Source organism: Jaminaea rosea, assembly GCF_003144245.1.
Source record: "Jaminaea rosea strain MCA 5214 unplaced genomic scaffold BDZ90scaffold_5, whole genome shotgun sequence".
NCBI lineage: Eukaryota > Fungi > Basidiomycota > Exobasidiomycetes > Microstromatales > Jaminaea > Jaminaea rosea.
This window is the reverse complement of record NW_020289979.1, coordinates 863,741-882,239: the sequence shown is the minus strand read 5'-3', so window position 1 is coordinate 882,239 and position 18,499 is coordinate 863,741. Positions and strand designations below refer to the sequence as shown.

General features: G+C 59.5%; 11 protein-coding genes across 11 annotated transcripts; 6 read left to right on the top strand and 5 right to left on the bottom strand.

Moving 5' to 3' along the window:
• Window positions 1-35: 35 nt before the first annotated feature.
• BDZ90DRAFT_260030 (Yos1-like protein) lies at window positions 36-483 on the top strand (the record flags this gene model as incomplete). The annotated part of the gene is made up of 3 exons (XM_025508218.1): window positions 36-117; window positions 207-347; window positions 428-483. 3 exons carry the CDS (start codon window positions 36-38, stop codon window positions 481-483), a joined length of 279 nt encoding a protein of 92 aa, XP_025362824.1.
• Window positions 484-532: 49 nt separating this feature from the next.
• On the bottom strand, window positions 533-2,478 carry BDZ90DRAFT_231963 (DNase I-like protein). The gene has a single exon (XM_025506070.1). The coding sequence runs from the start codon at window positions 2,245-2,247 to the stop codon at window positions 601-603; it is 1,647 nt and encodes a 548-aa protein (XP_025362823.1). The 5' UTR covers window positions 2,248-2,478; the 3' UTR covers window positions 533-600.
• Window positions 2,479-2,893: 415 nt separating this feature from the next.
• On the top strand, window positions 2,894-4,517 carry BDZ90DRAFT_231962 (hypothetical protein). The gene is made up of 2 exons (XM_025506069.1): window positions 2,894-3,030; window positions 3,104-4,517. The coding sequence occupies exons 1-2, from the start codon at window positions 3,007-3,009 to the stop codon at window positions 4,379-4,381; spliced, it is 1,302 nt and encodes a 433-aa protein (XP_025362822.1). The 5' UTR covers window positions 2,894-3,006; the 3' UTR covers window positions 4,382-4,517.
• On the bottom strand, window positions 4,442-7,368 carry BDZ90DRAFT_165373 (hypothetical protein). Its single transcript, XM_025503641.1, has 2 exons — window positions 6,232-7,368; window positions 4,442-6,155 (listed from the first exon to the last, which is right to left on the bottom strand). Exons 1-2 carry the CDS (start codon window positions 6,955-6,957, stop codon window positions 4,503-4,505), a joined length of 2,379 nt encoding a protein of 792 aa, XP_025362821.1. The 5' UTR covers window positions 6,958-7,368; the 3' UTR covers window positions 4,442-4,502.
• Window positions 7,369-8,158: 790 nt separating this feature from the next.
• On the top strand, window positions 8,159-8,470 carry BDZ90DRAFT_260026 (hypothetical protein; the record flags this gene model as incomplete). The annotated part of the gene is made up of 3 exons (XM_025508217.1): window positions 8,159-8,207; window positions 8,281-8,333; window positions 8,420-8,470. 3 exons carry the CDS (start codon window positions 8,159-8,161, stop codon window positions 8,468-8,470), a joined length of 153 nt encoding a protein of 50 aa, XP_025362820.1.
• Window positions 8,471-8,599: 129 nt separating this feature from the next.
• BDZ90DRAFT_231960 (hypothetical protein) lies at window positions 8,600-10,091 on the top strand. Its single transcript, XM_025506068.1, has 2 exons — window positions 8,600-9,165; window positions 9,246-10,091. The coding sequence occupies exons 1-2, from the start codon at window positions 8,817-8,819 to the stop codon at window positions 9,974-9,976; spliced, it is 1,080 nt and encodes a 359-aa protein (XP_025362819.1). The 5' UTR covers window positions 8,600-8,816; the 3' UTR covers window positions 9,977-10,091.
• Window positions 9,772-11,730, bottom strand: BDZ90DRAFT_251903 (putative RPT3-26S proteasome regulatory subunit). The gene is made up of 3 exons (XM_025507746.1): window positions 11,349-11,730; window positions 10,497-11,280; window positions 9,772-10,419 (listed from the first exon to the last, which is right to left on the bottom strand). Exons 1-3 carry the CDS (start codon window positions 11,471-11,473, stop codon window positions 10,075-10,077), a joined length of 1,254 nt encoding a protein of 417 aa, XP_025362818.1. The 5' UTR covers window positions 11,474-11,730; the 3' UTR covers window positions 9,772-10,074.
• BDZ90DRAFT_165267 (hypothetical protein) lies at window positions 11,282-12,111 on the bottom strand. Its single transcript, XM_025503640.1, has one exon. The coding sequence runs from the start codon at window positions 11,991-11,993 to the stop codon at window positions 11,526-11,528; it is 468 nt and encodes a 155-aa protein (XP_025362817.1). The 5' UTR covers window positions 11,994-12,111; the 3' UTR covers window positions 11,282-11,525.
• On the top strand, window positions 11,819-14,687 carry BDZ90DRAFT_279326 (hypothetical protein). The gene is made up of 2 exons (XM_025509161.1): window positions 11,819-12,084; window positions 12,200-14,687. Exon 2 carries the CDS (start codon window positions 12,234-12,236, stop codon window positions 14,571-14,573), a length of 2,340 nt encoding a protein of 779 aa, XP_025362816.1. The 5' UTR covers window positions 11,819-12,084; window positions 12,200-12,233; the 3' UTR covers window positions 14,574-14,687.
• Window positions 14,688-14,796: 109 nt separating this feature from the next.
• BDZ90DRAFT_231958 (hypothetical protein) lies at window positions 14,797-17,257 on the top strand. The gene is made up of 2 exons (XM_025506067.1): window positions 14,797-15,515; window positions 15,596-17,257. The coding sequence occupies exons 1-2, from the start codon at window positions 14,849-14,851 to the stop codon at window positions 16,924-16,926; spliced, it is 1,998 nt and encodes a 665-aa protein (XP_025362815.1). The 5' UTR covers window positions 14,797-14,848; the 3' UTR covers window positions 16,927-17,257.
• Window positions 17,191-18,455, bottom strand: BDZ90DRAFT_239634 (hypothetical protein). Its single transcript, XM_025507364.1, has one exon. It carries the CDS (start codon window positions 18,208-18,210, stop codon window positions 17,317-17,319), a length of 894 nt encoding a protein of 297 aa, XP_025362814.1. The 5' UTR covers window positions 18,211-18,455; the 3' UTR covers window positions 17,191-17,316.
• Between the last annotated feature and the right edge of the window lie 44 nt (window positions 18,456-18,499).

Genomic DNA, 18,499 nt, shown 5'->3' with positions numbered 1-18,499 from the left:
CCGCTGCTGCTGCTGCTGCTGCTGCTGCGCCCACAATGTTCGGTACGCTCCTCTACGTGTCCGTCCTCTGCCTCAACGCCATTGCCATTCTCAACGAGGATCGTTTCCTTTCAAGAGGTGGGAGAGACGTGCGCCTGACTGCCGTTCATCCACTTTCTCGTGCTGATCATCTCTGCCCCCATCACCGCTCTCTGAACTCCCGCCAGTCGGCTGGTCATCCGCCTCTATCCAGTACGAGCAGCAGCACTCCTTCACCTCTGGACCGGGAGGGCACGGAGGATCAAGTGATGCTGGCGTCAAGGAGAGGTTGGTGAACTTGATGGGAGCCGTGAGAACATTGCTGAGAGGTGAGCGATCGGTGATGCTGAAGAGAGGGAGAAGAAGACGAGCATCGATTGACCTGACTTCTTTGTCGTGCACCTCGCAGTACCCCTCGTTTTGATCAACGTCCTCATCATTCTGTACGAGCTGCTCAAGTTCTAATGACGTCCACGAATAGCAAAGAAAGACCTCAAAGTGGAAAATGTCGCGACACGATATGGTACGGTATACAATTTCAAGCCTACAGATGTGCACAAGAGAGAGCCCAAGCGCTGCCGATCACGGCCTTCCCGCGAGGCTTGAGAACCAGTAACCCAGATCCCCTCCTCCCCCTTGTTGCCCACCAGTCCTCAGCCACCACACACTCAGCAACGCAATGACGACCACCTCTGCCACACCCACGAGCACCTGTCCCGCCCCTGCCGCAACGAGGGCGCACCAGGCGTACCCGACCAGCCTGTCCAGCAAAGTGCCCAGCGCACGGTACGCTGCGTAATTCCCGTCGAGGCGATACGGCGCCAAGTTGGAATTGGACTGCCGTGCGCGCGGCAGGGTTGCGAGGAGAGTGACGGGCTTGTGGTCCGAGAGCGTGTAACCCATGATGCTGCGGAAGAGCTCGACGTGCACGCCGTGTCTGCCCGGAATAACGCTTGCTGACCCGGCTCCCGTTGTGCCCGTCGTCTTTTCTCCTTGCTCTTGCCCACCATTGCTCGCCCAGAGCACACGATCTGTCCAACCTGGCACGCGTTTCGCGCTCAGTTCCTGTCCCTTTACCGGCGCGTCCCCCTTCTCTCTCTTCACGGCGTCCCCTTCCCCAGTCCCTTCTTTACCCTTTCCCTTCCCCTCTCGCCGTTGCGGCTTGAACTTGTACGTCGGCCCGAACGCCGTCCCGACGTCCACCTCGACAAAGCCTTGCAGCGTCTTGCCAGCTTGGCGCTCTCGAGCGAGCTGGTCATGCTTGGCCAAAGTCGCATAGTCCTGCTGAGAGACTTTGCGACGGACGTCGTGCTTGCTCAACCCCGCGGCAGATGAGGAAGCTCCCTCTTTGCCCTCCTTGTTTTTCTTGCCACCTTCGAGGCCGAGACGATAGTTGAGGTCGCCGAAGAAGAAGGCGTGGTGCGAATCGTAGAGAGTGTACGTCTGATTGTCCAGGGGCTTGGATGGCTTTTGCGTTCCAATTGCGCGTTGGCTGTCCACGTCCTGTTGGTAGCGCTCCTTGACCTTTTCCATATCCTCGCCAGTTTGGGGAGCTGCGATCGGCGGGTCGGGGAGCGGCAAGGTGGACTGAGGCGTGAATGCCAGTCTGCTAACGATGTTCTTGAAATCGGCATTGCGTCGCTCCACTTGGTGGTCATGCGCGGCCAAGTGAGCACATACGAGTGTGATCACCTCGTCTTCCCCTTCGCCTTGAGCAGAAAGGACTAATCGTACGCCGACGGCTCCCTTGTTGCCCAGCAGGTTGAGGATACCAGTAGAGGCACTTGCCACGCGCGCCTCCTTGAGTCGCTGCGGCACTCCTGAGCGATTACGCCCAAAGACGAAGAGGGTGATGCTCACGAGATGTACCTCAGCCAGCAAAGTGTAGTCCTCGGGCCCGCCGCCCTCAGGATACACCCCGTCCTGCCGCGTAACCGCAGCATGATGTCTCACAGCCCTCCTGATCTCCCTAGCCGTGTGCTGCCGCACCTCCTTTGCCTCTTGATCATCAGCGAATGCATGGTGCAGCGGCAGCAGCTCCTGGAAGCCGACGGCATAGATGTCAGGCGCTTCACGGCCAGAGGTGAGAGAGGTGGAGCTATACTCGGGACGTGTCTCGGAGAGGGTGGGGATCAACCAGCGTTGCAAGTCGGGGAAGGGCGTTGTGGTGCCTTGCAGGTTGAAGTTGTACGAGGCTATTTGAATGCGCAAGGGGTGGGAGGTGGCCATGTTGAGAGGATGACGATGGGCTAGCTTGGAACTCCAAGGCTAGCTGCGATTCCAAGGGCAGTCGTGAGGGGACGAGGGGGTGACTGAGTGTGGAGACGGAGACGGAGACGCAAGACGGGATACGGAGACACGGCAACGCAGCCCGAGAGCAAGTTGAGCCGGAGCGACGGTTGCACGGCTGCTGCAGGTCCAGCCCAGCCCGCCTTTTTGCCTTGCTTGCGCTTTCTCACGGCACGGCAATGAAGAGGACGCGTCGACGGAGGGAGCAGGGACCCCTTGAGCGTGTGGCGCACTGATCGGCGCAGGCTTAAGCTCAAAAACCCTCCCCAGTCGTACATCGAGTCGCACGCACCCCTTGAAGAGCATCATCGAGGAGGGAAAATTGAGCTTCGGTCAGGCAGCGAGGGGGCTTCGAGGGAGTCAGCGACACCGCGTTCTCAGGTGTCCGATCTCGCCGTGGCCCCCGCCGGAGCAAGCGATGTGTCACTCTTTCTGGCTCAACCTCGCGAGACTCAACAAGGGCGTGGGAGACGAGATGAGATGAGGTCCGAGACAGCTCTCGGTCGGGCCTTTCATCAATCGAAGATTGGCCTTAAGAAGGACGTCATCACCCTCGCTCAGACCCCTTCGAACCGCCCCTGTAGTACCGTCGATTTCTCGCCTTTGATCGTCCAACGCTGACGTTGGGCTCGATATATAGTCGCGGCCTCTCTTGTGATCGAAGCATCTTCACTACGCCCTCATACGCTAGTAGCAATCATGCCTTTCCTCAACCTGTCCGAGGTGAGCCGTACGCACCTGCTCACATCTCCCGATTCTCAGCTAATGCCCGCATCTCCTGCCCACGCCTCGCCAGTCCTTCCCGCACCTCCGCGCAAAAGACGAGGTCCAACTGCACTACCTCCTTTCGACTCCCTCCCACCCCATCTTCACACAAGCAGCCACGGCTCGCGCAGCCGCAGGCACAAAGGCCAATGGCCACATCCCAGACTCTCTCTCCGCCGCCACTCACCCAGACCCACGCTACCCGCTCCTAGTCGTCTTCCCCTCGGAGCTCTTCTCCGTCTCCCTCCTCTTCCCTCACATCCTCTGCGATGCCGACCTCTCACGTCGCTTCAACATCCTCGCCCTCGATCCTCGCGGTCACGGCCTGACTAGGGAGGTTCCGCCTCGCAAGGGTTCGCCTCACCTCTACGACTTGGACACCAAGACGGCGGATTGTCTGGCTTTCCTGGACGAGTACCTCAATGCACCTGGCGTGGCCAAGCCACAGGGAGGACAATGGCAGTTCCACATCGTCGCCTGCGGTATGTCTGGCCTCGTCGCCACGCGGGCAGCCGCCAAGCTAGGCAACGCCATCCAGACTTTGAGCATCGTTAGCCCGATCCTCGAGGTGGAGGATCAATTCATCATCGACTCGATCGCGCAATGCGAGGAGATTATCAACGAGGCCTGGACAACAGCACATAGCGATGAGGATTCACGCAATAGTGCTGGTAACATGCCTGGGGAGCTCGTCGAGGGCTTCGGCTACAGATGGGCAGGCGAGGACGAATCGCTGCCCAAGCATGTGGAGCGAAGCACTTTCGCAGACCTGTACGATCGATTCATCCGTCGCGGCGATGGGAAGGAGGCAGCTAGGGCTTTCCTGTTCGACCTCTACTTCGAGCGCAAGGCGCAGAGTGACGAGGAGAGGGCGAGAGTCACGGCTGACTTGCTCGTCGTGGAGGGGAGTGAACATCTGCCTTATGAAGAGCCCATCGGAGGTACGCTGAGGAAGCGGTTCCCGAATGCTAGGAGCTTCAGGTACGAACAGATTCAGAAGGCGCCCTTCCTTCTCAGTGTCATGCGACCGTTGGAAGTGCGCGACCTGGTCAAGGGGTTCATCCTGCCTCGCATCGGCGCTACCAACAATGGAGCTGGAACCAACACAGCAACACAGGCCAAGACGATCACCCTCAGCCACGCCGAGATGCACCAGCTTCGCCTCGCCTTCACCAGCGTATCGCCTTCGGCGCCGAGCAGGACTCTCTTCCGCAACGGCAGCAACAACAGTGGGAGAACGAGCAGGGGACCCGGAGATGAGAGGCTCGCGCCTGTAGTGGAGAAGATGGAGCGCAGCTCCCTTGCGTAAGAGACAGCGATGTAGGTGGGTGGGCAGGCAGGCAGGCTTGCCCATTTGGATAGCTATTGTACAAAGTCACGATCACGGGTGCGCTCCTTCCCCTCCTCTCTCTCTCACAATATCATCCAGTCTACGCCATGATCCTTGCCCTTTTCTTTCCCTCCGCTCCTTCAATGCCCCGCTCCTCATCATCTGCCTCACCAGGCTCCACCGGCCTGCTATGCACCCCGAGGAAGAGCTCAGAGCACATCGGCTCATCCATCCTAAACGTGTCCGCGGCAGAAGTTGCCGCTCTGTCTGCCAGCGCCACGAGGTGGAGCACGCGACGACGCAGGGCTTCGCTGCGGGAGTAGACGGAGAGGTGCGCTGACGTCGCGGCGGTGGTGGAGGAGGAGGAGAGGGCGTCCTCCAGGTCCACAATGGCGACCTTGTCGTCGAGTCGGACGCGAAGCGCTTGACGCGAGGGGCCGGGGATGGTGGATTCGAGAGAGGGAGGGGGAGGTGTGGGCGCGGAGGCGGCCGGCTCTGCTGCGGAGGTGGTGGTCGCGGGTGAGGTCTCTACTTCTCCGTTGCCGTTGACTTGCTGCTCGCCTTCGCCCATCTTAGCGTCGCCGTTTGCTTCGGCGACAGAGTCGCCATTTTCTTGCTCGGCCTTGACGTCCTCTTCGCTCTTCGTCTCTGCCTTCTCGTCCTCGCTCATGCTGGTGTCTTGGCTGCCACCAATCTGAATCTCCTCCACGTCGCCGTAGTACGCCTCGAGGAAGGACGCCACATTCATCGCCCGCTCAGCACGCTTGGCAGTCGCCGCCTCCTCTGCATCCTTGATCACCTTATCTGCGTGCGGATGCTTCTCCACCGTCTCCACCGTCTCCTCTTCCTCCTTCGCCTCCTCCGCTGCGTCCCCCTTGCCCTGCCCCTCATGCCCATGCGAATGTCCACAAGGCCTCGTAGTCATCTTGACCGTCGCGGGACTTGAGTCGATCCCCAACAAGAGCGCCAATGCCGAATCCGCCACCATATCATTGTTGACGCTCGCCACCCATTCGAGCAACAGCTCGTGCACGCCGGACTGCTTGACATCCAATGCAGTCATGACGCGCATCGTCCTCCTGCCCTCGACGTCGACCCCCTCCTGTACGGAGCCGTACATCCCCTCGAGGTGCCAGCGCACCATGTCCCACCCGACGTTGAGGGCTACGCGTTGTCGCTGGATGATGGTGCTGGTATTGAGGCCAGTGAACTCCGCCAGGTCCTTTGGGTCCAAGATGGTGTATGCGAAATCCTTGCTCACCAGCAAGCCTTTGAGCGTGCTGCCAGCCTTGGGAGGTTTCTCCGCGATAGAGCCCACGGCCTTGGCGAGCCGCTCGGCCTTGAATTGCAGCCGGAGGGGCTCACAATTCCTTGGCGTGTGAATTTTGACATCCTCACTACGCTCAGAGTACTTGCTCTGCAGCGCCGCCCTCAACCTAGCCATCGCCGTGGCCTCACCGTGCACAAGCACGACGTGTTGCGCCTTGATCTCGTCGATGAACTTGGAGTTCTGGGCGTAATCGACGTGAGCAGAGAAGGAAATGTAGTCGATGGACATGCGACGGGGAATCTTTTGGCCCTGTACGGAGATAATCTCGTCGGGCTCATTGAGGATATTGCGCGCCATGGTGCCTTCGATGGAGTAGCCGGTCACGATTAGACCGTTGCGACGATCGGGAGCCCAACGCTCGAGAAGCTCGCGGGACACGCCGCTTTGCATGAAACCGGGGGAGGCCATCATCACGCAGGGGCCCTGGCGAGAGGGGAAGAGAGCAGGCAATTAGTGTCTCATCCGCTTCCATCATGTGCTTCTTCGCTACCGCACTTACCTTGTCCTCAAACTTGTCCAGCGACTTCAAGTTGCTGACATGCTTGAACACGAAGGGGTTGTCTCGCCTGTTGAATCTTGACCTGATATGGTCATTCATAGTATGAATGTACGTCTGGTAGATGCTGATACACTTCCTTGCAAGCGAAGAGGCGTAGTAGATGGGTATCTTCTGCAGCTCGGGATGTGCCGACCAGAACTCGTCGAGCAACAAGAGGAGCTCCTGCGCTCTACCGAGAACAAAGACGGGCAGGAGGACTCGCCCGCCGCGAGAGACGATGCTTTGTACCATTTGGGTGAATCTCTGCTCCTTGTCTATGCGCGGCTCGAGGGACTGCACGCCGTAGGTGCTCTCGCAGATGAGCACGTCGGGTCGAACAGGCGGTACCTCCGCTTGAACGAGATGACGATCTTCCTCTCGACTGAAGTCGCCGGTATAGAGGATGCGTAGCCCCGCGATCTCAATGAGGAACATGCATGCGCCCAGCACATGTCCCGCATGGTAAGGAGTGAAGCGTAGCCCTCCTCCGACGGAAACGTCTTGGTGGAAGTCGACTGCCTCGATCTGTCGCCAGGAGGCGAGCATTTCACCCTCGTCGAAGAGGTTGTCATCGTTGCCTGCGTTGGAGATTCGGACAAAGTCGGACATGAGGAAGCGGTAGACTGCCTTTGTCGGGTGGGTCATGTAGACTTTGCCGCGCCCTTCTTTGAAATTGGTCTTCTCCATGATGTAGGTGAGGGCGGCGGCGTGGTCGAGATGGAAGCTGAGCGAGCGGCATAATGGCTGTCAGTCAGCGACAAGTTGGCAGATTACCCATTTAGTGGATCGCGGCACTCACTGCGTGATGAGAAGAGCATCTACAGTACTCCAGTCGAGCTCATCGATGAAGGGCAGCGCCGCGATACCAGAGTAAGCCGGATGCACTCCGGCATCGCATACAACCGTCTTGCCCTTGTAGGTGAGGACGCAGCAACTTCGTCCCACCTCATTGCCCGCGCCCAGCATCTCGATTCGCAGCTGATCCTCCGGTCGAGCTTGCGGCTGTGATGACGAGGAGGCAGCTGCCCCAGCGGCAGAGGTGCTCTGCGCGGTGAGCACCATGGCTGGCCGATGAAGTGATGGTCAGGAAGCAACGACTCTGGAGCTGAGCTGCGAGCGGAGAGGTCGAGGCGAGAGCCACTTTGGAGGGCGGACTGAGACGCAGGCGGGCGGGCCAAATCCACGGCTCGACTCGAGCCAGGCAGGTCGAGAAGGTCTGACTGACTTTTTCGCAGCGCGATCCTCACTTCTTTCCATTCTTCCTAACTACTCGATCGGATCTCAAGATGATATTGCATGGGCTCTGACACACTCATCTCTCACTAGCTCGACAAGACTTTCAGCCACGCTTCTCGTATCTCCTCGCCCTCCTCGCCCTCCCACCCCGACCACTTCCCACGCTCGCTGCCACACACACCTTCCCTCAAATCACTTTGATCCACCTCTTCTCTTTCTCCAAAGAGGCTCGGATCTACGGACGAGGGATAGATTGAGCCTAACATACGCCCCGCCTACTCACAGTCGCGTCCTTTTCCGTGGCGCTGATCTGTCCTTTTCTTTGCTCTTTGTGGGTACATGCTGCGCAACCCTCGTGTAATCGCTATCCTGTTGAGTTGCTGTGCTGCGTCGCTTATGTTCTGTGAATCCAGCGTGAGCATGTGGCAGAGCTGGATCTTGAGTGGTGACGCAGAGACAGGCTCGATGATGAGTGAACTGAGGTCCTCTCCACATGGGAGGCTAGCTCAGATGACCGGCGCAGCACCGGGGTCTTGAGTCAGTCAGATTTGGCACACGACATTCGATCCAGAGAAGCAGCCAGAGCGCTCGCAGGACCCTGCTGAGCTTTTTTTCGACTCATCTCCACCACTACATCCTCAATCTATTCGTCATGTTCTCCATCAACGCTGCTCCCGTCGACGCTTGCATGCCTGTGCCTTGTGAGCGGGCGCGATGACGTTGACAATGTGGCTGCGACCTCACTGACACTCTGCTGCTGATATCGACGCGCAGGCTCCAAGTGCTCAAAGACCACCTGGGCCGGATGTGGCAACCACATTGTCCAGGTGAGCAGCCAGTCAATGCCGCCCGTATCGCCCCTTGTGCGCATGCCGATCTGACAATGATGCTCCTTTCTCCGCACCGTCACCAGGTCATGTCCCAAGTCCCTGAGGCTGAGCGCTGCACCTGCCCTCGCGACTAAGCAAGGCCGCCGCGACAGATGTCTCTCTTTCACATGTACCACTCATCTTGCCAGCTGAGAATCCTCTGCGTACTGCGATCAATTACCATCGATGATTCCACCTCTCGATCTCATATCTAGCTGCGCTTCCTGAAAGGCTGCACGTTGGAGCCACGATGGCTCACCACCTGTCGCGTGGAGCTCTGGGATCTCACTGAGCGAGCGAGCGGACTGGCGGCGCTTGGGCACAGCTCCGCCTCTTCGCCCTCGCACTGACCCTCGCGCTACCTTATCCTTGACATCTTTCATTACTACCCAATCTCTGCCCTTTCATCTTGAATTCTTCTGATCGCTCGACGCGCTCAGCATGGGAGCCACAGAATCGCGTCAAGTGGGCGCAGGCTCCTCCTCCCTCTCTGCGGGTCGCAATCAAGCCCCCTCTTCAGGGTACCACGTCGTGCGAGTCGCAGCGAACTCGCCTGCACACCTGGCGGGAATTGAGCCCTTCTTTGACTTTTGCGTCGGGATTGATGGGCAACCTCTGATCACCACTGGAGGGAACGGGTCAGATGGAGCAGGAGGTGCAAAGCTTTCCAGCGCTGCGGGCGGGGGAGTGGGAGGGGATGATGCAATGGCTGCTTGGAAGGCATTGGAGGATCGGGAGGGGACGAGGGTGGTATTGAATGTTTGGAGCTCAAAAAGGCAAGAGTTGAGAGGTGAGTGCGAGGGTGGGCATGCAAGAGAGGTGGCCAACTACTCTTGGCTGATCGATCCCATCTCACTTCCCCGTGCACAGACGTCGAGATCATCCCATCGCGCTCATGGTCAACTTCAGATGCAAGCTCCTCCTCAGACCCAACATCCCAACCTTCCCTCCTCGGCCTCACTCTCCGTCCTTGCTCCCCCTCACATGCCCTCTCCGCCGTCTGGCACATCCTCGACATCCTCGAAGAGTCCCCCGCCCAATCAGCTGGCCTCGTCCCGTTCGGAGACTACGTAGTTGGCTTTGCTGGAGGCGTACTGCGACACGAGGGCGACTTCTATGATCTCGTGGAGAGACACGAGGGCAGGCCACTCAGGCTGTACATCTATAACTCGGACTACGATCATACGAGAGAGGTGATCATTGTGCCGAATAGGGAGTGGGGAGGGGAGGGGCTGCTGGGATGTGGGGTAGGATTTGGACTGCTCCATCGCATTCCGAGACCACAGGATCGACCTGCCTTGCCGCCGCAGCAGGGCGGTGAGGATGAGGAGACGGTACAGGATGGAGGGTACGGTGCGCAGGCGACAGCGGCAGAGACATCGCAGCTGTCATCGGCGAACAACAGCTTTGGAGGTGTTGCCGGAGGAGGAATCCCACAATCCTCTACTGACCCGAATCTGCGCGGGCGGGCAGAGGGACGCAATGGAGGCGAGGATGGCGAGGAGGAGGATGGAGCAGATGAGAGCCACACCAGTGGAGTCACGATCAGCATGCGCCGTGATGACGATGAGGATGAGGAGGATGAGGAGCACAATCTGTAGAGGGCAGGCACCTCTCACAGAAATCACAGACATTCACTTCAGCTCGTTCAGCAGTCGTGAAGATAGTGGTAGTCATTTCATCGTTGGCAGTCCACTGACTACCTGTAGAAGTCCGGCTTATCCGACTGGCCCTTGCCACCGACGCACTGCTTCCAGGCCTCCTCAAAGTCCTCTGGCAGGATCACATATCGGTTCTTCCTAACCGCTTGCAGTCCCGCAGCCTGGCAGATCGAGGCAATGTCTGCGCTGCTGAGCTTCTCCGGGCGAGAAACAAAGTCCTCCAAGTCCACTTCGGGCGAGAGTGACATCTTGCCAGCAATAGTCTGGAAGATGAGGCGCTTCTCTCGGCGAGAGGGGTTGGGGAACTCGATTTTCCTGTCGAGACGACCTGGACGAAGCAAGGCCGGGTCCAAAGTGTCTGCTCGATTTGTTGCCATGATGACCTGCGCGTGTGACAAGGTAAAGAGAGATGTCAGCCGTCCCTTCGTACTTGAATCCTCGCTGTGCGCCACCTACGCACCTTGACGTTGCTGTCTTGGTCGAACCCATCCATCTGGTTCAACAGCTCCAACAAGATACGCTGCACCTCTCTATCCGCACCCGTCTGCGCATCGAAACGCTTCGTGGCAATCGCATCAATCTCATCAATGAAGATGATGGCGGGCGCATTCTCCCTCGCCAGCCTGAACACATCCCTGACCATCCTCGGCCCTTCACCGAGGTACTTTTGCACGAACTCTGACCCAACGACTCGAATGAAGGAGGCGGTAGTCGCGTTTGCCACCGCCTTGACGAGCATCGTCTTCCCCGTACCCGGAGGGCCGTAGAGGAGGACACCGCGGGGCGGGTCGATTCCGATCTGCTTGTAGAGATCGAACTGCACAAGGGGCAATTCGACCGCCTCTCTGATCTCCTGCTTCTGTACGTCCAGCCCTCCCACATCCGCATACGTCTCTGTAGGCTTCTCGTGCTGGCCCAGCATCGAGATGCTCGAATCTGCCTCGGGAGGCAGGATGTCGACGAGCGAATTGGAGTGGCGATGCAGAGCGACGGAACTGGATGGCTTCAGCAGCTCGCGGTCGAGTGTGGAGAGGATGCGGACCACGTAGTTGCTGCCCGTAGTCGAGCCGACGATGCCTGTGTGCTCATCGATGGGCTCGAGGAATTGGCCGATGACAAGTGGGACTGACTGAATGCGCTTGACTTCTTCGGAGGCGCGGAGCAGCTCACGCTTGAGGTTACGTTGCTCCTCCTTGACGTATTCAGTCATGGTGTCGAGGAACTCGAGGTGCTGCTGGAGCTTCCTGTGAGCGAATGCGCAAAAATGTCAATACCGCCATCACCTCATGAGCCTCGCCGGCGTCACACTCACTTGAATCTGAGAAATGTGTCATCCTCCTGCTGAGCCTCGATGTGGACGCGCGTCTGGTCGTCGACGGCGCTGGCCAGAGCCGGGTCCGCTGACGTCGAGACGCTGGTGATGCCTAGCTCCTCCATAGTGATGGCGGCGGCTGCTAAGTGGCGGCGTAGACGTTGGTGGTGGTGGTGATCACGGGCAGTGGTAACGGAGAGACGATTGGCTGCGACATGCGCGAGGCGTGCGTGGCCCTCGCCGCTCCAGTCTCGAGTTGGTGGAGATGATGTTGCGTTGAGTGGGTCGGAACGGAAAGGGGCCGCCGAGCTCGAGGTGGGCTCTCGAGAGATGAGTTGGCCTGAGTGTGACGCCGTCGACGGCGGGCAAAAGAGGGGCGCTCGAGCGGCGTGGCCGTCCGTCGCGACTTGGAGAGCCTGGCCCGGCCAATCGTTGCTGTCTCGCCCGCAAAGGGCAGCGAGGAGGAGGAGAGACAGACAGACGGACGAGACCAAGCAACAAGCGCACGCCGCGGCGAGCAGTCCAACTCAACACTCGACGACGACGATCGACTGACGCCGACGACAGCGGCATCGACGTCAGACAGACAGACAGACAGACAAGGACAGCAGTAGCAGAGCTCCTCGTCCTCTCCTTCTCATCCATCGAACAGGCAGTACAACTACTCTCACTCGCTTCACGACACACATCAGGCCCACAATCTCGACGACAAGTCTCACTCCGCACGTTCTTTCTTGTGAGTCGTCGAGGGGGCAGACAGCGCACCACCTTCAACCTCTCCTCGCTGTTCCGCGTACTCACACTCTTCTCTCCCTCTCATCCCTCTCGCGTTTCTTGCCTCCCTCTGCTAGCACACGACCACGACGGCCAGCCCGCCCGCCCGTGATGAGCGGCGGTCTCCTCTCTTCCATCACCTCCCTCTTTGGCGGTGCACCAGACTCAACGTCGAATCGCAAGTCATCCTCGTCCGTCTTTGGCTCCGGCTTTCCCTCTTCATCGCGAAGAGGCCCACCCTCACGCCTGGACGACGCTGCCTGGTCCCTTCCTTACAATTACGCCAACGGTGCCAATAACTCGTCTTCTCCACTCGCATCCCCGCTCTATCCACCACCACCAGGAAGCGCCGCCTCCTTCAACACGCTCAACGGTGCCGCATCAGACTCGGTTGCTCACCTGGCCTCGCAGTCCTCGCACACTCTCGTCAACCCACCCCAGCCAGCAGCGGCAGTAGGTGGCATCAGGTCTACAATGGACGCTCGCACCCCCACTGGACTCTCCATCCCCTCTACCTCCTTCCCACCACTGCGTCACACCTGGAATCGGATCCGCACCTGGTCAGAGTCGCATTATCCCGAGCTCAAGGACACCCTCAATTGGCCCGCGACAGAAGCACAGCTCGATGAGCTCGAGTACGCCATCGGGTTCAGCTTGCCCGCTGCCGTCCGTCAATCCTATCTCTGCTTCAATGGGCAAGAGCTGGAGAGCAACCAGTCCTGCGGGGATGGTATCTTCTTTGGACTGCCACTGTTGAGCCTCGAGCAGATTGCGGAAGAATGGAAGTTCTGGAGAGCGGTGGACGACGATCCGACCAGTGGGGCGAGTGACGAGGTCAGGCAGTGGCAGAGCAGCTGCCCGGATAAGTGGGTGAGGGCGCAATACTCTTGCAGAGGTTGGATCCCGCTCATCACCGATCGGGTGGGTAACTACATCGGCGTGGATGTCACACCTCATCCATCTGGCGGTGGCGCTCCGGGCCAGATGATCCTGTTCGGCCGCGACTTCGACACCAAGGTCGTGCTCTGGCGTGGAGAGGGCGAAGGTGGGTGGGGTCGCTTCCTTCAGTACGTCGCTGAGGAGCTCGAAAGCGGCGAGATGTGGACCCTTGAGGAGCTCAGCAGCGGCAGCGAAGACGAGGAGGATGCGATCGGCTACGAGTCGTACTTCTCTGGCGGCGGCAGTGGGTCCGGGCGAGGCGGTGGTGATCGTGGTGGGGAGGGATCGGCTGGGTTCCGACTGACAGGAGAGTACCGAGGGTGGCCCGTACTCGAGGCATGGGCGGATCGATCCATGCGCTGTTGGGAGGAGGTCGGGCTTCTGGCTGGGGTGCCCTTCGGGCAGGGTGAGATGCCAAGCGTACGTCTCTCTGGCGTGGACGAGAACGGCGAGTCGATCGATGCGGAAGGGAGTGCGAGGCGTAGCACCAGCAGCGGTAGCTCCACTCATAACCGCCTCGTGGACGGAGACGTCGATCACCCACTGCAAGGCGAGTCAGCCAACCCGGATGACAGCCTCAATGGCTCGATGTACGGTCGACCATTCTCCCCGTCAAACGAGCCACCACCGCAACCTGCCGCCTCAACCTCTCAAGATCTCCTCGAAACGCGCCCTCAAGGCAGACGCATCTCAGACACCCTCTCCCCTCCACCAGCATCAGTGCGTGGTGGCGCCTCACGGAACAAGCAAAAGCACAGGGACGGCGGGGATATGGGTGCGGCTGGCACACTCTCCGCGTCTTCCTCCTCCTCCCGCCAATCATCATCCGCAAGACGACGCCCTCCCCCGCCTGCACCCGCCCAACCCCTCGACCTCCCCACAATCGACGACGTCCGAGCAGCTCGAGCTGCCGCCTTGGCCGCGCACGAGCGCAGCACTCAGGTGCAATATTCTGACCTGGAGAACTCGACTGCAGGATTGAGCCTGGGTCGCAATGGTACAATCAGGGCGGCAAGTGGGCAAGGGCCGCAGCAAGGAGGAGCAGGGCGTGGCACGCGTTCATCGGAGGCGTTGGAGCTTGACAGCCGATCGTTCGGCGACGGGCGTAGGACTACCAGTGGGCTGGGCGTGGGCGGAGGACCGCTGAGCGACGTAGTTGTGGTGGGAAGCGATGGTGGACGTAGGTCGATGCAGTCTCCCTCCCCTCGAGGATCGACGGATCGTGAACGTGACAGTCGGGATCGTGTGCGCTACGATTCTCCCTCGACGAACCTGATGGACGGGTCTGCGCCCAACTCGCCCAGCTTGGGATCGGGTGCCGCTTTCCCCGGCGGAGTGCCAGCAGACTACGTGGCTTCCCCACTCAGTCACTCTTATGTAGGGCGTGTAGCTTCAGTAGGTGAAGGAGGGGACTCGGCAGCTTCAACGCCCACGAAGGCAAAGGGCGGTGCGGTCAGCTCGTTGGGTGGCGCTCTGGGAGGAGGGGCAGGAGGGCTAGAAGCCACGTCGTGAGGACGAGATCTCGTCATTGTTGATAGTCAAATGCGTGTGCGACGACATGGGTACGCCTTGCCTTTCTCCTAGCCTGTGCACCTTCCCCCCATCTTTCCTCTCGATCGTTGTAATGCCCAATGTGCTATTCCTGGACCTTGCTCGTGAGGCGCGCGTGTCGAGCAACCAACACCAGACCAGACGAATGACGGCGAGGCGGACTGGGCGCGAGTCCGTGGGTTCTCGCCGCATCATCATCATCTGCCGCCTCTTCTCCACCTCGCGTCCTGCCATCAATGGGCGACGCATTAGGAGAAGCCATCGTGGCTCAGGGAGTCAGCGATCAGCCTCTCGAGAAGACGTCGCAGCCCGTCAAGCATTCCGTAGAGGAGGCGGACCTCGAGGAAGGCAGCGACAAGGATGCACGCAACCTTTCACGGACAAGCGTCGAATCCGTCTCCTTTGGCTTTCGGCATAATTTGCTGCCGCTCAGCTTGAGTGGGAGGAGCTACGATGAGGATGATGACGGAGAGAGCGATGGCGGTAGCTCTGATGACCACAAGAGAGGAATTGGCTCAGCCGCTCGCCACGAGTATGGCGAAGTCGAGGGGAGCGCCTCGGCCGCAGCCTCACGATCAATATCACGCTCACGGTCGCGACGTCGCAGAGATCCGGAGCGACGTATGAATTTGATAGACGGAGTGGCCCTAACGGTTGGTCTGCAGATAGGGAGCGGTATCTTCTCTTCGCCGGGGGTGGTCACGCTCAACACTGGGTCTGTTGGGTCCTCCTTGGTCGTCTGGCTGGCCTCTGGAATGCTGGCGTGGTGCGGAGCTGCTAGCTTCGCTGAGCTAGGGTCGGCGATACCACAGAATGGAGGGGCGCAGGCCTATTTGAACTACTCGCTGGGCGGGCTGCCGAGCTACCTCTTCAGTTGGACGGCAATTGTCGCTCTCAAGCCCGGTGAGTGGGCACAACGGGCTGCCTACATTCAAGCTGCGGGGCTGACCTGCGTCTCCTTACCTTCCTTCTCGTCTTCACAGGCTCTGGCGCCATCATAGCGATCATTTTCGGCGAGTACCTCGCTCGTGTCCTCTATCACACCACGTCCTCCTCCGCCTCGACACCGCACTCTCAGTCTCTCGATGGGATCCCAGACTGGAGCATCAAGCTCCTTGCCTCACTGATCGTCATTCTCATCTCAGCACTCAACGCTCTCAGCGCAAAGCTCGGCACACGAATGCAAGTGGCCACAACAGTCGTCAAGTTGATCGCGCTGGTGGCCGTGCCCATCCTGGCAATCGTGACCGCTGCGAGGGGAAAGATGCCGGACGAGTCGCGGGAGGCGTTCAGTTCTTTCGGGGCACTGTTCAAAGGGTCATCCACTGCGCCCAGCGCCTATGCGCTCGCTCTCTACTCGGGCCTGTGGGCGTACGATGGGTGGGATCAGGTCTCCTACGTGGCAGGAGAGATGCGAAACGTCTCTCGTGACTTGCCCCGCGTCATTCACTCAAGCATGACGCTCGTAGTCTGCTTCTTCAGCATCACGGTACTTTCCTACTTTCTGGTGCTACCGCCCCAACAGGTGGGCAGGACGAACACCGTCGCCCTCGACTTCGGCAGTGCAATCCTCGGTACGGGCGGGGGAATAGCGTTCAGCCTCCTCGTAGTGTTCAGCTGCTTCGGCGCCTTGAACTCGCAGATCTACACCAGCTCACGACTCGTCTATGCTGCAGGGCGGGAAGGGTATCTTCCCTCCATGTTCGGCTCCATTCACAAGCGCACCGCCACCCCTGTTGCCGCGACCGTATTTCAAGGCGTGATGGTGCTGGTCTTCATCCTCTTCGGCTCAGGATTCGCAAGCCTCGTCTCCTTCTATGGGGTGTGCTCCTATACGTGGTACTTCCTCACCGTGGTTGGCTTGCTGGTGCTGAGAGTCAAGGAGCCCAACCTCGAGCGACCGTACCGCGCCTGGCTGGCCACGCCCGTCATCTTTGCTACGACGGCCCTCTTCCTGCTGCTTATGCCAATCGCGAGCGCACCACTGGAGGCAGGGGCTGCCTTTCTTTTCATGCTGGCTGGCTTGCCTGCGTACTTCATCAGCACGGGAAAGGCAGCGGCGCTTTGCGGTAAGCGGTGGGGGTCCGCTGACGGCAAGGCTGGGCAACAGCCGGGCATGCTGCACGAACACGAGGTGGACGATGATGATCGTGAGGGAGGCAATGAGGAGGAGGCGATGGAGATGCTGCCTTCTTCGTCGAGAGTAGCGAGCGCGAGCTTGCGACGCAGCGGGGATGATGATGATGAGGACGACGACGGGAGGAAGGGCAGACCAATAGACAAGGGCAAGCAGAGAGCTGTGGACGATGGCTGACGTGGATGGGTGACGTGGAGATGATGATGTCATTGCAAGGAAGAGTTAACAGACGGCGGGCATTCCGTGATGAGAAGTCGTGGAGTCGTGCAGTCGTGAGGTCATGAGGTCGTCGTGTGGCTACCAGCTTGAGGCAAAAGCGGCAGAGAGAGCTGCGACGGGCCAGGCAAGCTGGGTCGTTGATGGAGCAGAGAACTGCGGGAGAGACGCGGAAGCTGAGCCTTCTCCACTGCCATCGGCTGCGGATCTATTGCTGACTTGCATGGGGGCCAGGCCGTTGAGAATGCGTGCGGCCTGGATGGTGCCGTTGACCTTGGGCGTGTCGAAGAAGCTGCGGGCAAAAGCGTGAGGTCAGCTGTACGGTCTTTCCCTCTACTACGCGGCGCAGACTCACTCGACGAGCACAAATGTAGCCTTCTTTCCTCCCTCCTCCTTCGCACAGCGCTGGACGGTCTGTACAATTCCATTGGGCCCGTTCGCCGAGTTGACCGTATCGACTGAAGCCTTGTCGGGCACCGAGATGGGTCCAACGCTCTTGTCCTTCGTATTGTTGAGCAAGAACAACGAGTTTGCAGGGTCGCTACCGCGGTCATGCGAGCAGTTGAGAGGCAGGCCAAGCTGGTCGTATGGGTTCTCGTAGACCTGGCTGAACTCGTCGAGGATGTAGGGTACACGCTTCTGATCTGCTCCGGAGTCGATGAAGACAACGAGTCGGCGGCCAGAGTCGATCATCTCCTCCAGCGTGGGCCAGTCGTCGTGTGTCATCTTTGCCTTGGGCGGGACGTATGCCAGTTCGTGCAGATGGTTGAAGCGCAGTGCTTGGTCAAAGCGCGTGATGTTGAGTCCGTCTGGATTGGTGAGGAGGATGGTTAGGACCTCATTGGGGTTGTCCGCCAGCCAAACACGGACGGGTGAAAGGTATGCCTCGAGACCCCCGCCGTCGAGGAGATAGCAGGACGTGTGGCAGAGGTGAATGTTGGAGGGGTTGGTGTAGTCTGGTCCGTACGGGTGGGGAAAGTCGTGCGCTTGATTCTGTAGGAGACGCACTCCAGCGCGTAGCTGCTCGGAGACGGTGGCTGTCTGGTCCGAGGAGATGCCCTGTCCCCAGGAGTAGGAGTTGTGAGCCCCGATGTAGACGACATCGCTGTATCGCTTCGAGCAGAGAGAGGGGTGGCCATTGCACGATCGATCCGTGGAGTTGTCGGCGGGTTGTGGGATGGGTGCCGCTGAAGTGACGGTGACGGCGGCGACGAGGGCAAGGAGGATAGGGCGCCACGGCATCATTATGGCGACGAGAGGGGGATTGAAAAGGGAGATGAGGAGGAAAGTGATGGGCAATAGCGATCGAAGTGAAGGCCTGCCTTTTTCTCTTCGGTCTCTCTCACCCTCAGACAAGCAACTCGACGACCGGATCGTCCCCACACTGCATCACTTCGCGTCTCATGGAACTCATCACTTTCGCCGCCCTCAGGAGGCTCGAGCACCTATCCACTCACTCTCTGAGAATGTGTGCAGCGGACAGTCACGCGAGTACGGGGACGAAATGCAACGAGCCCCTGCGAGAAGACTAAGA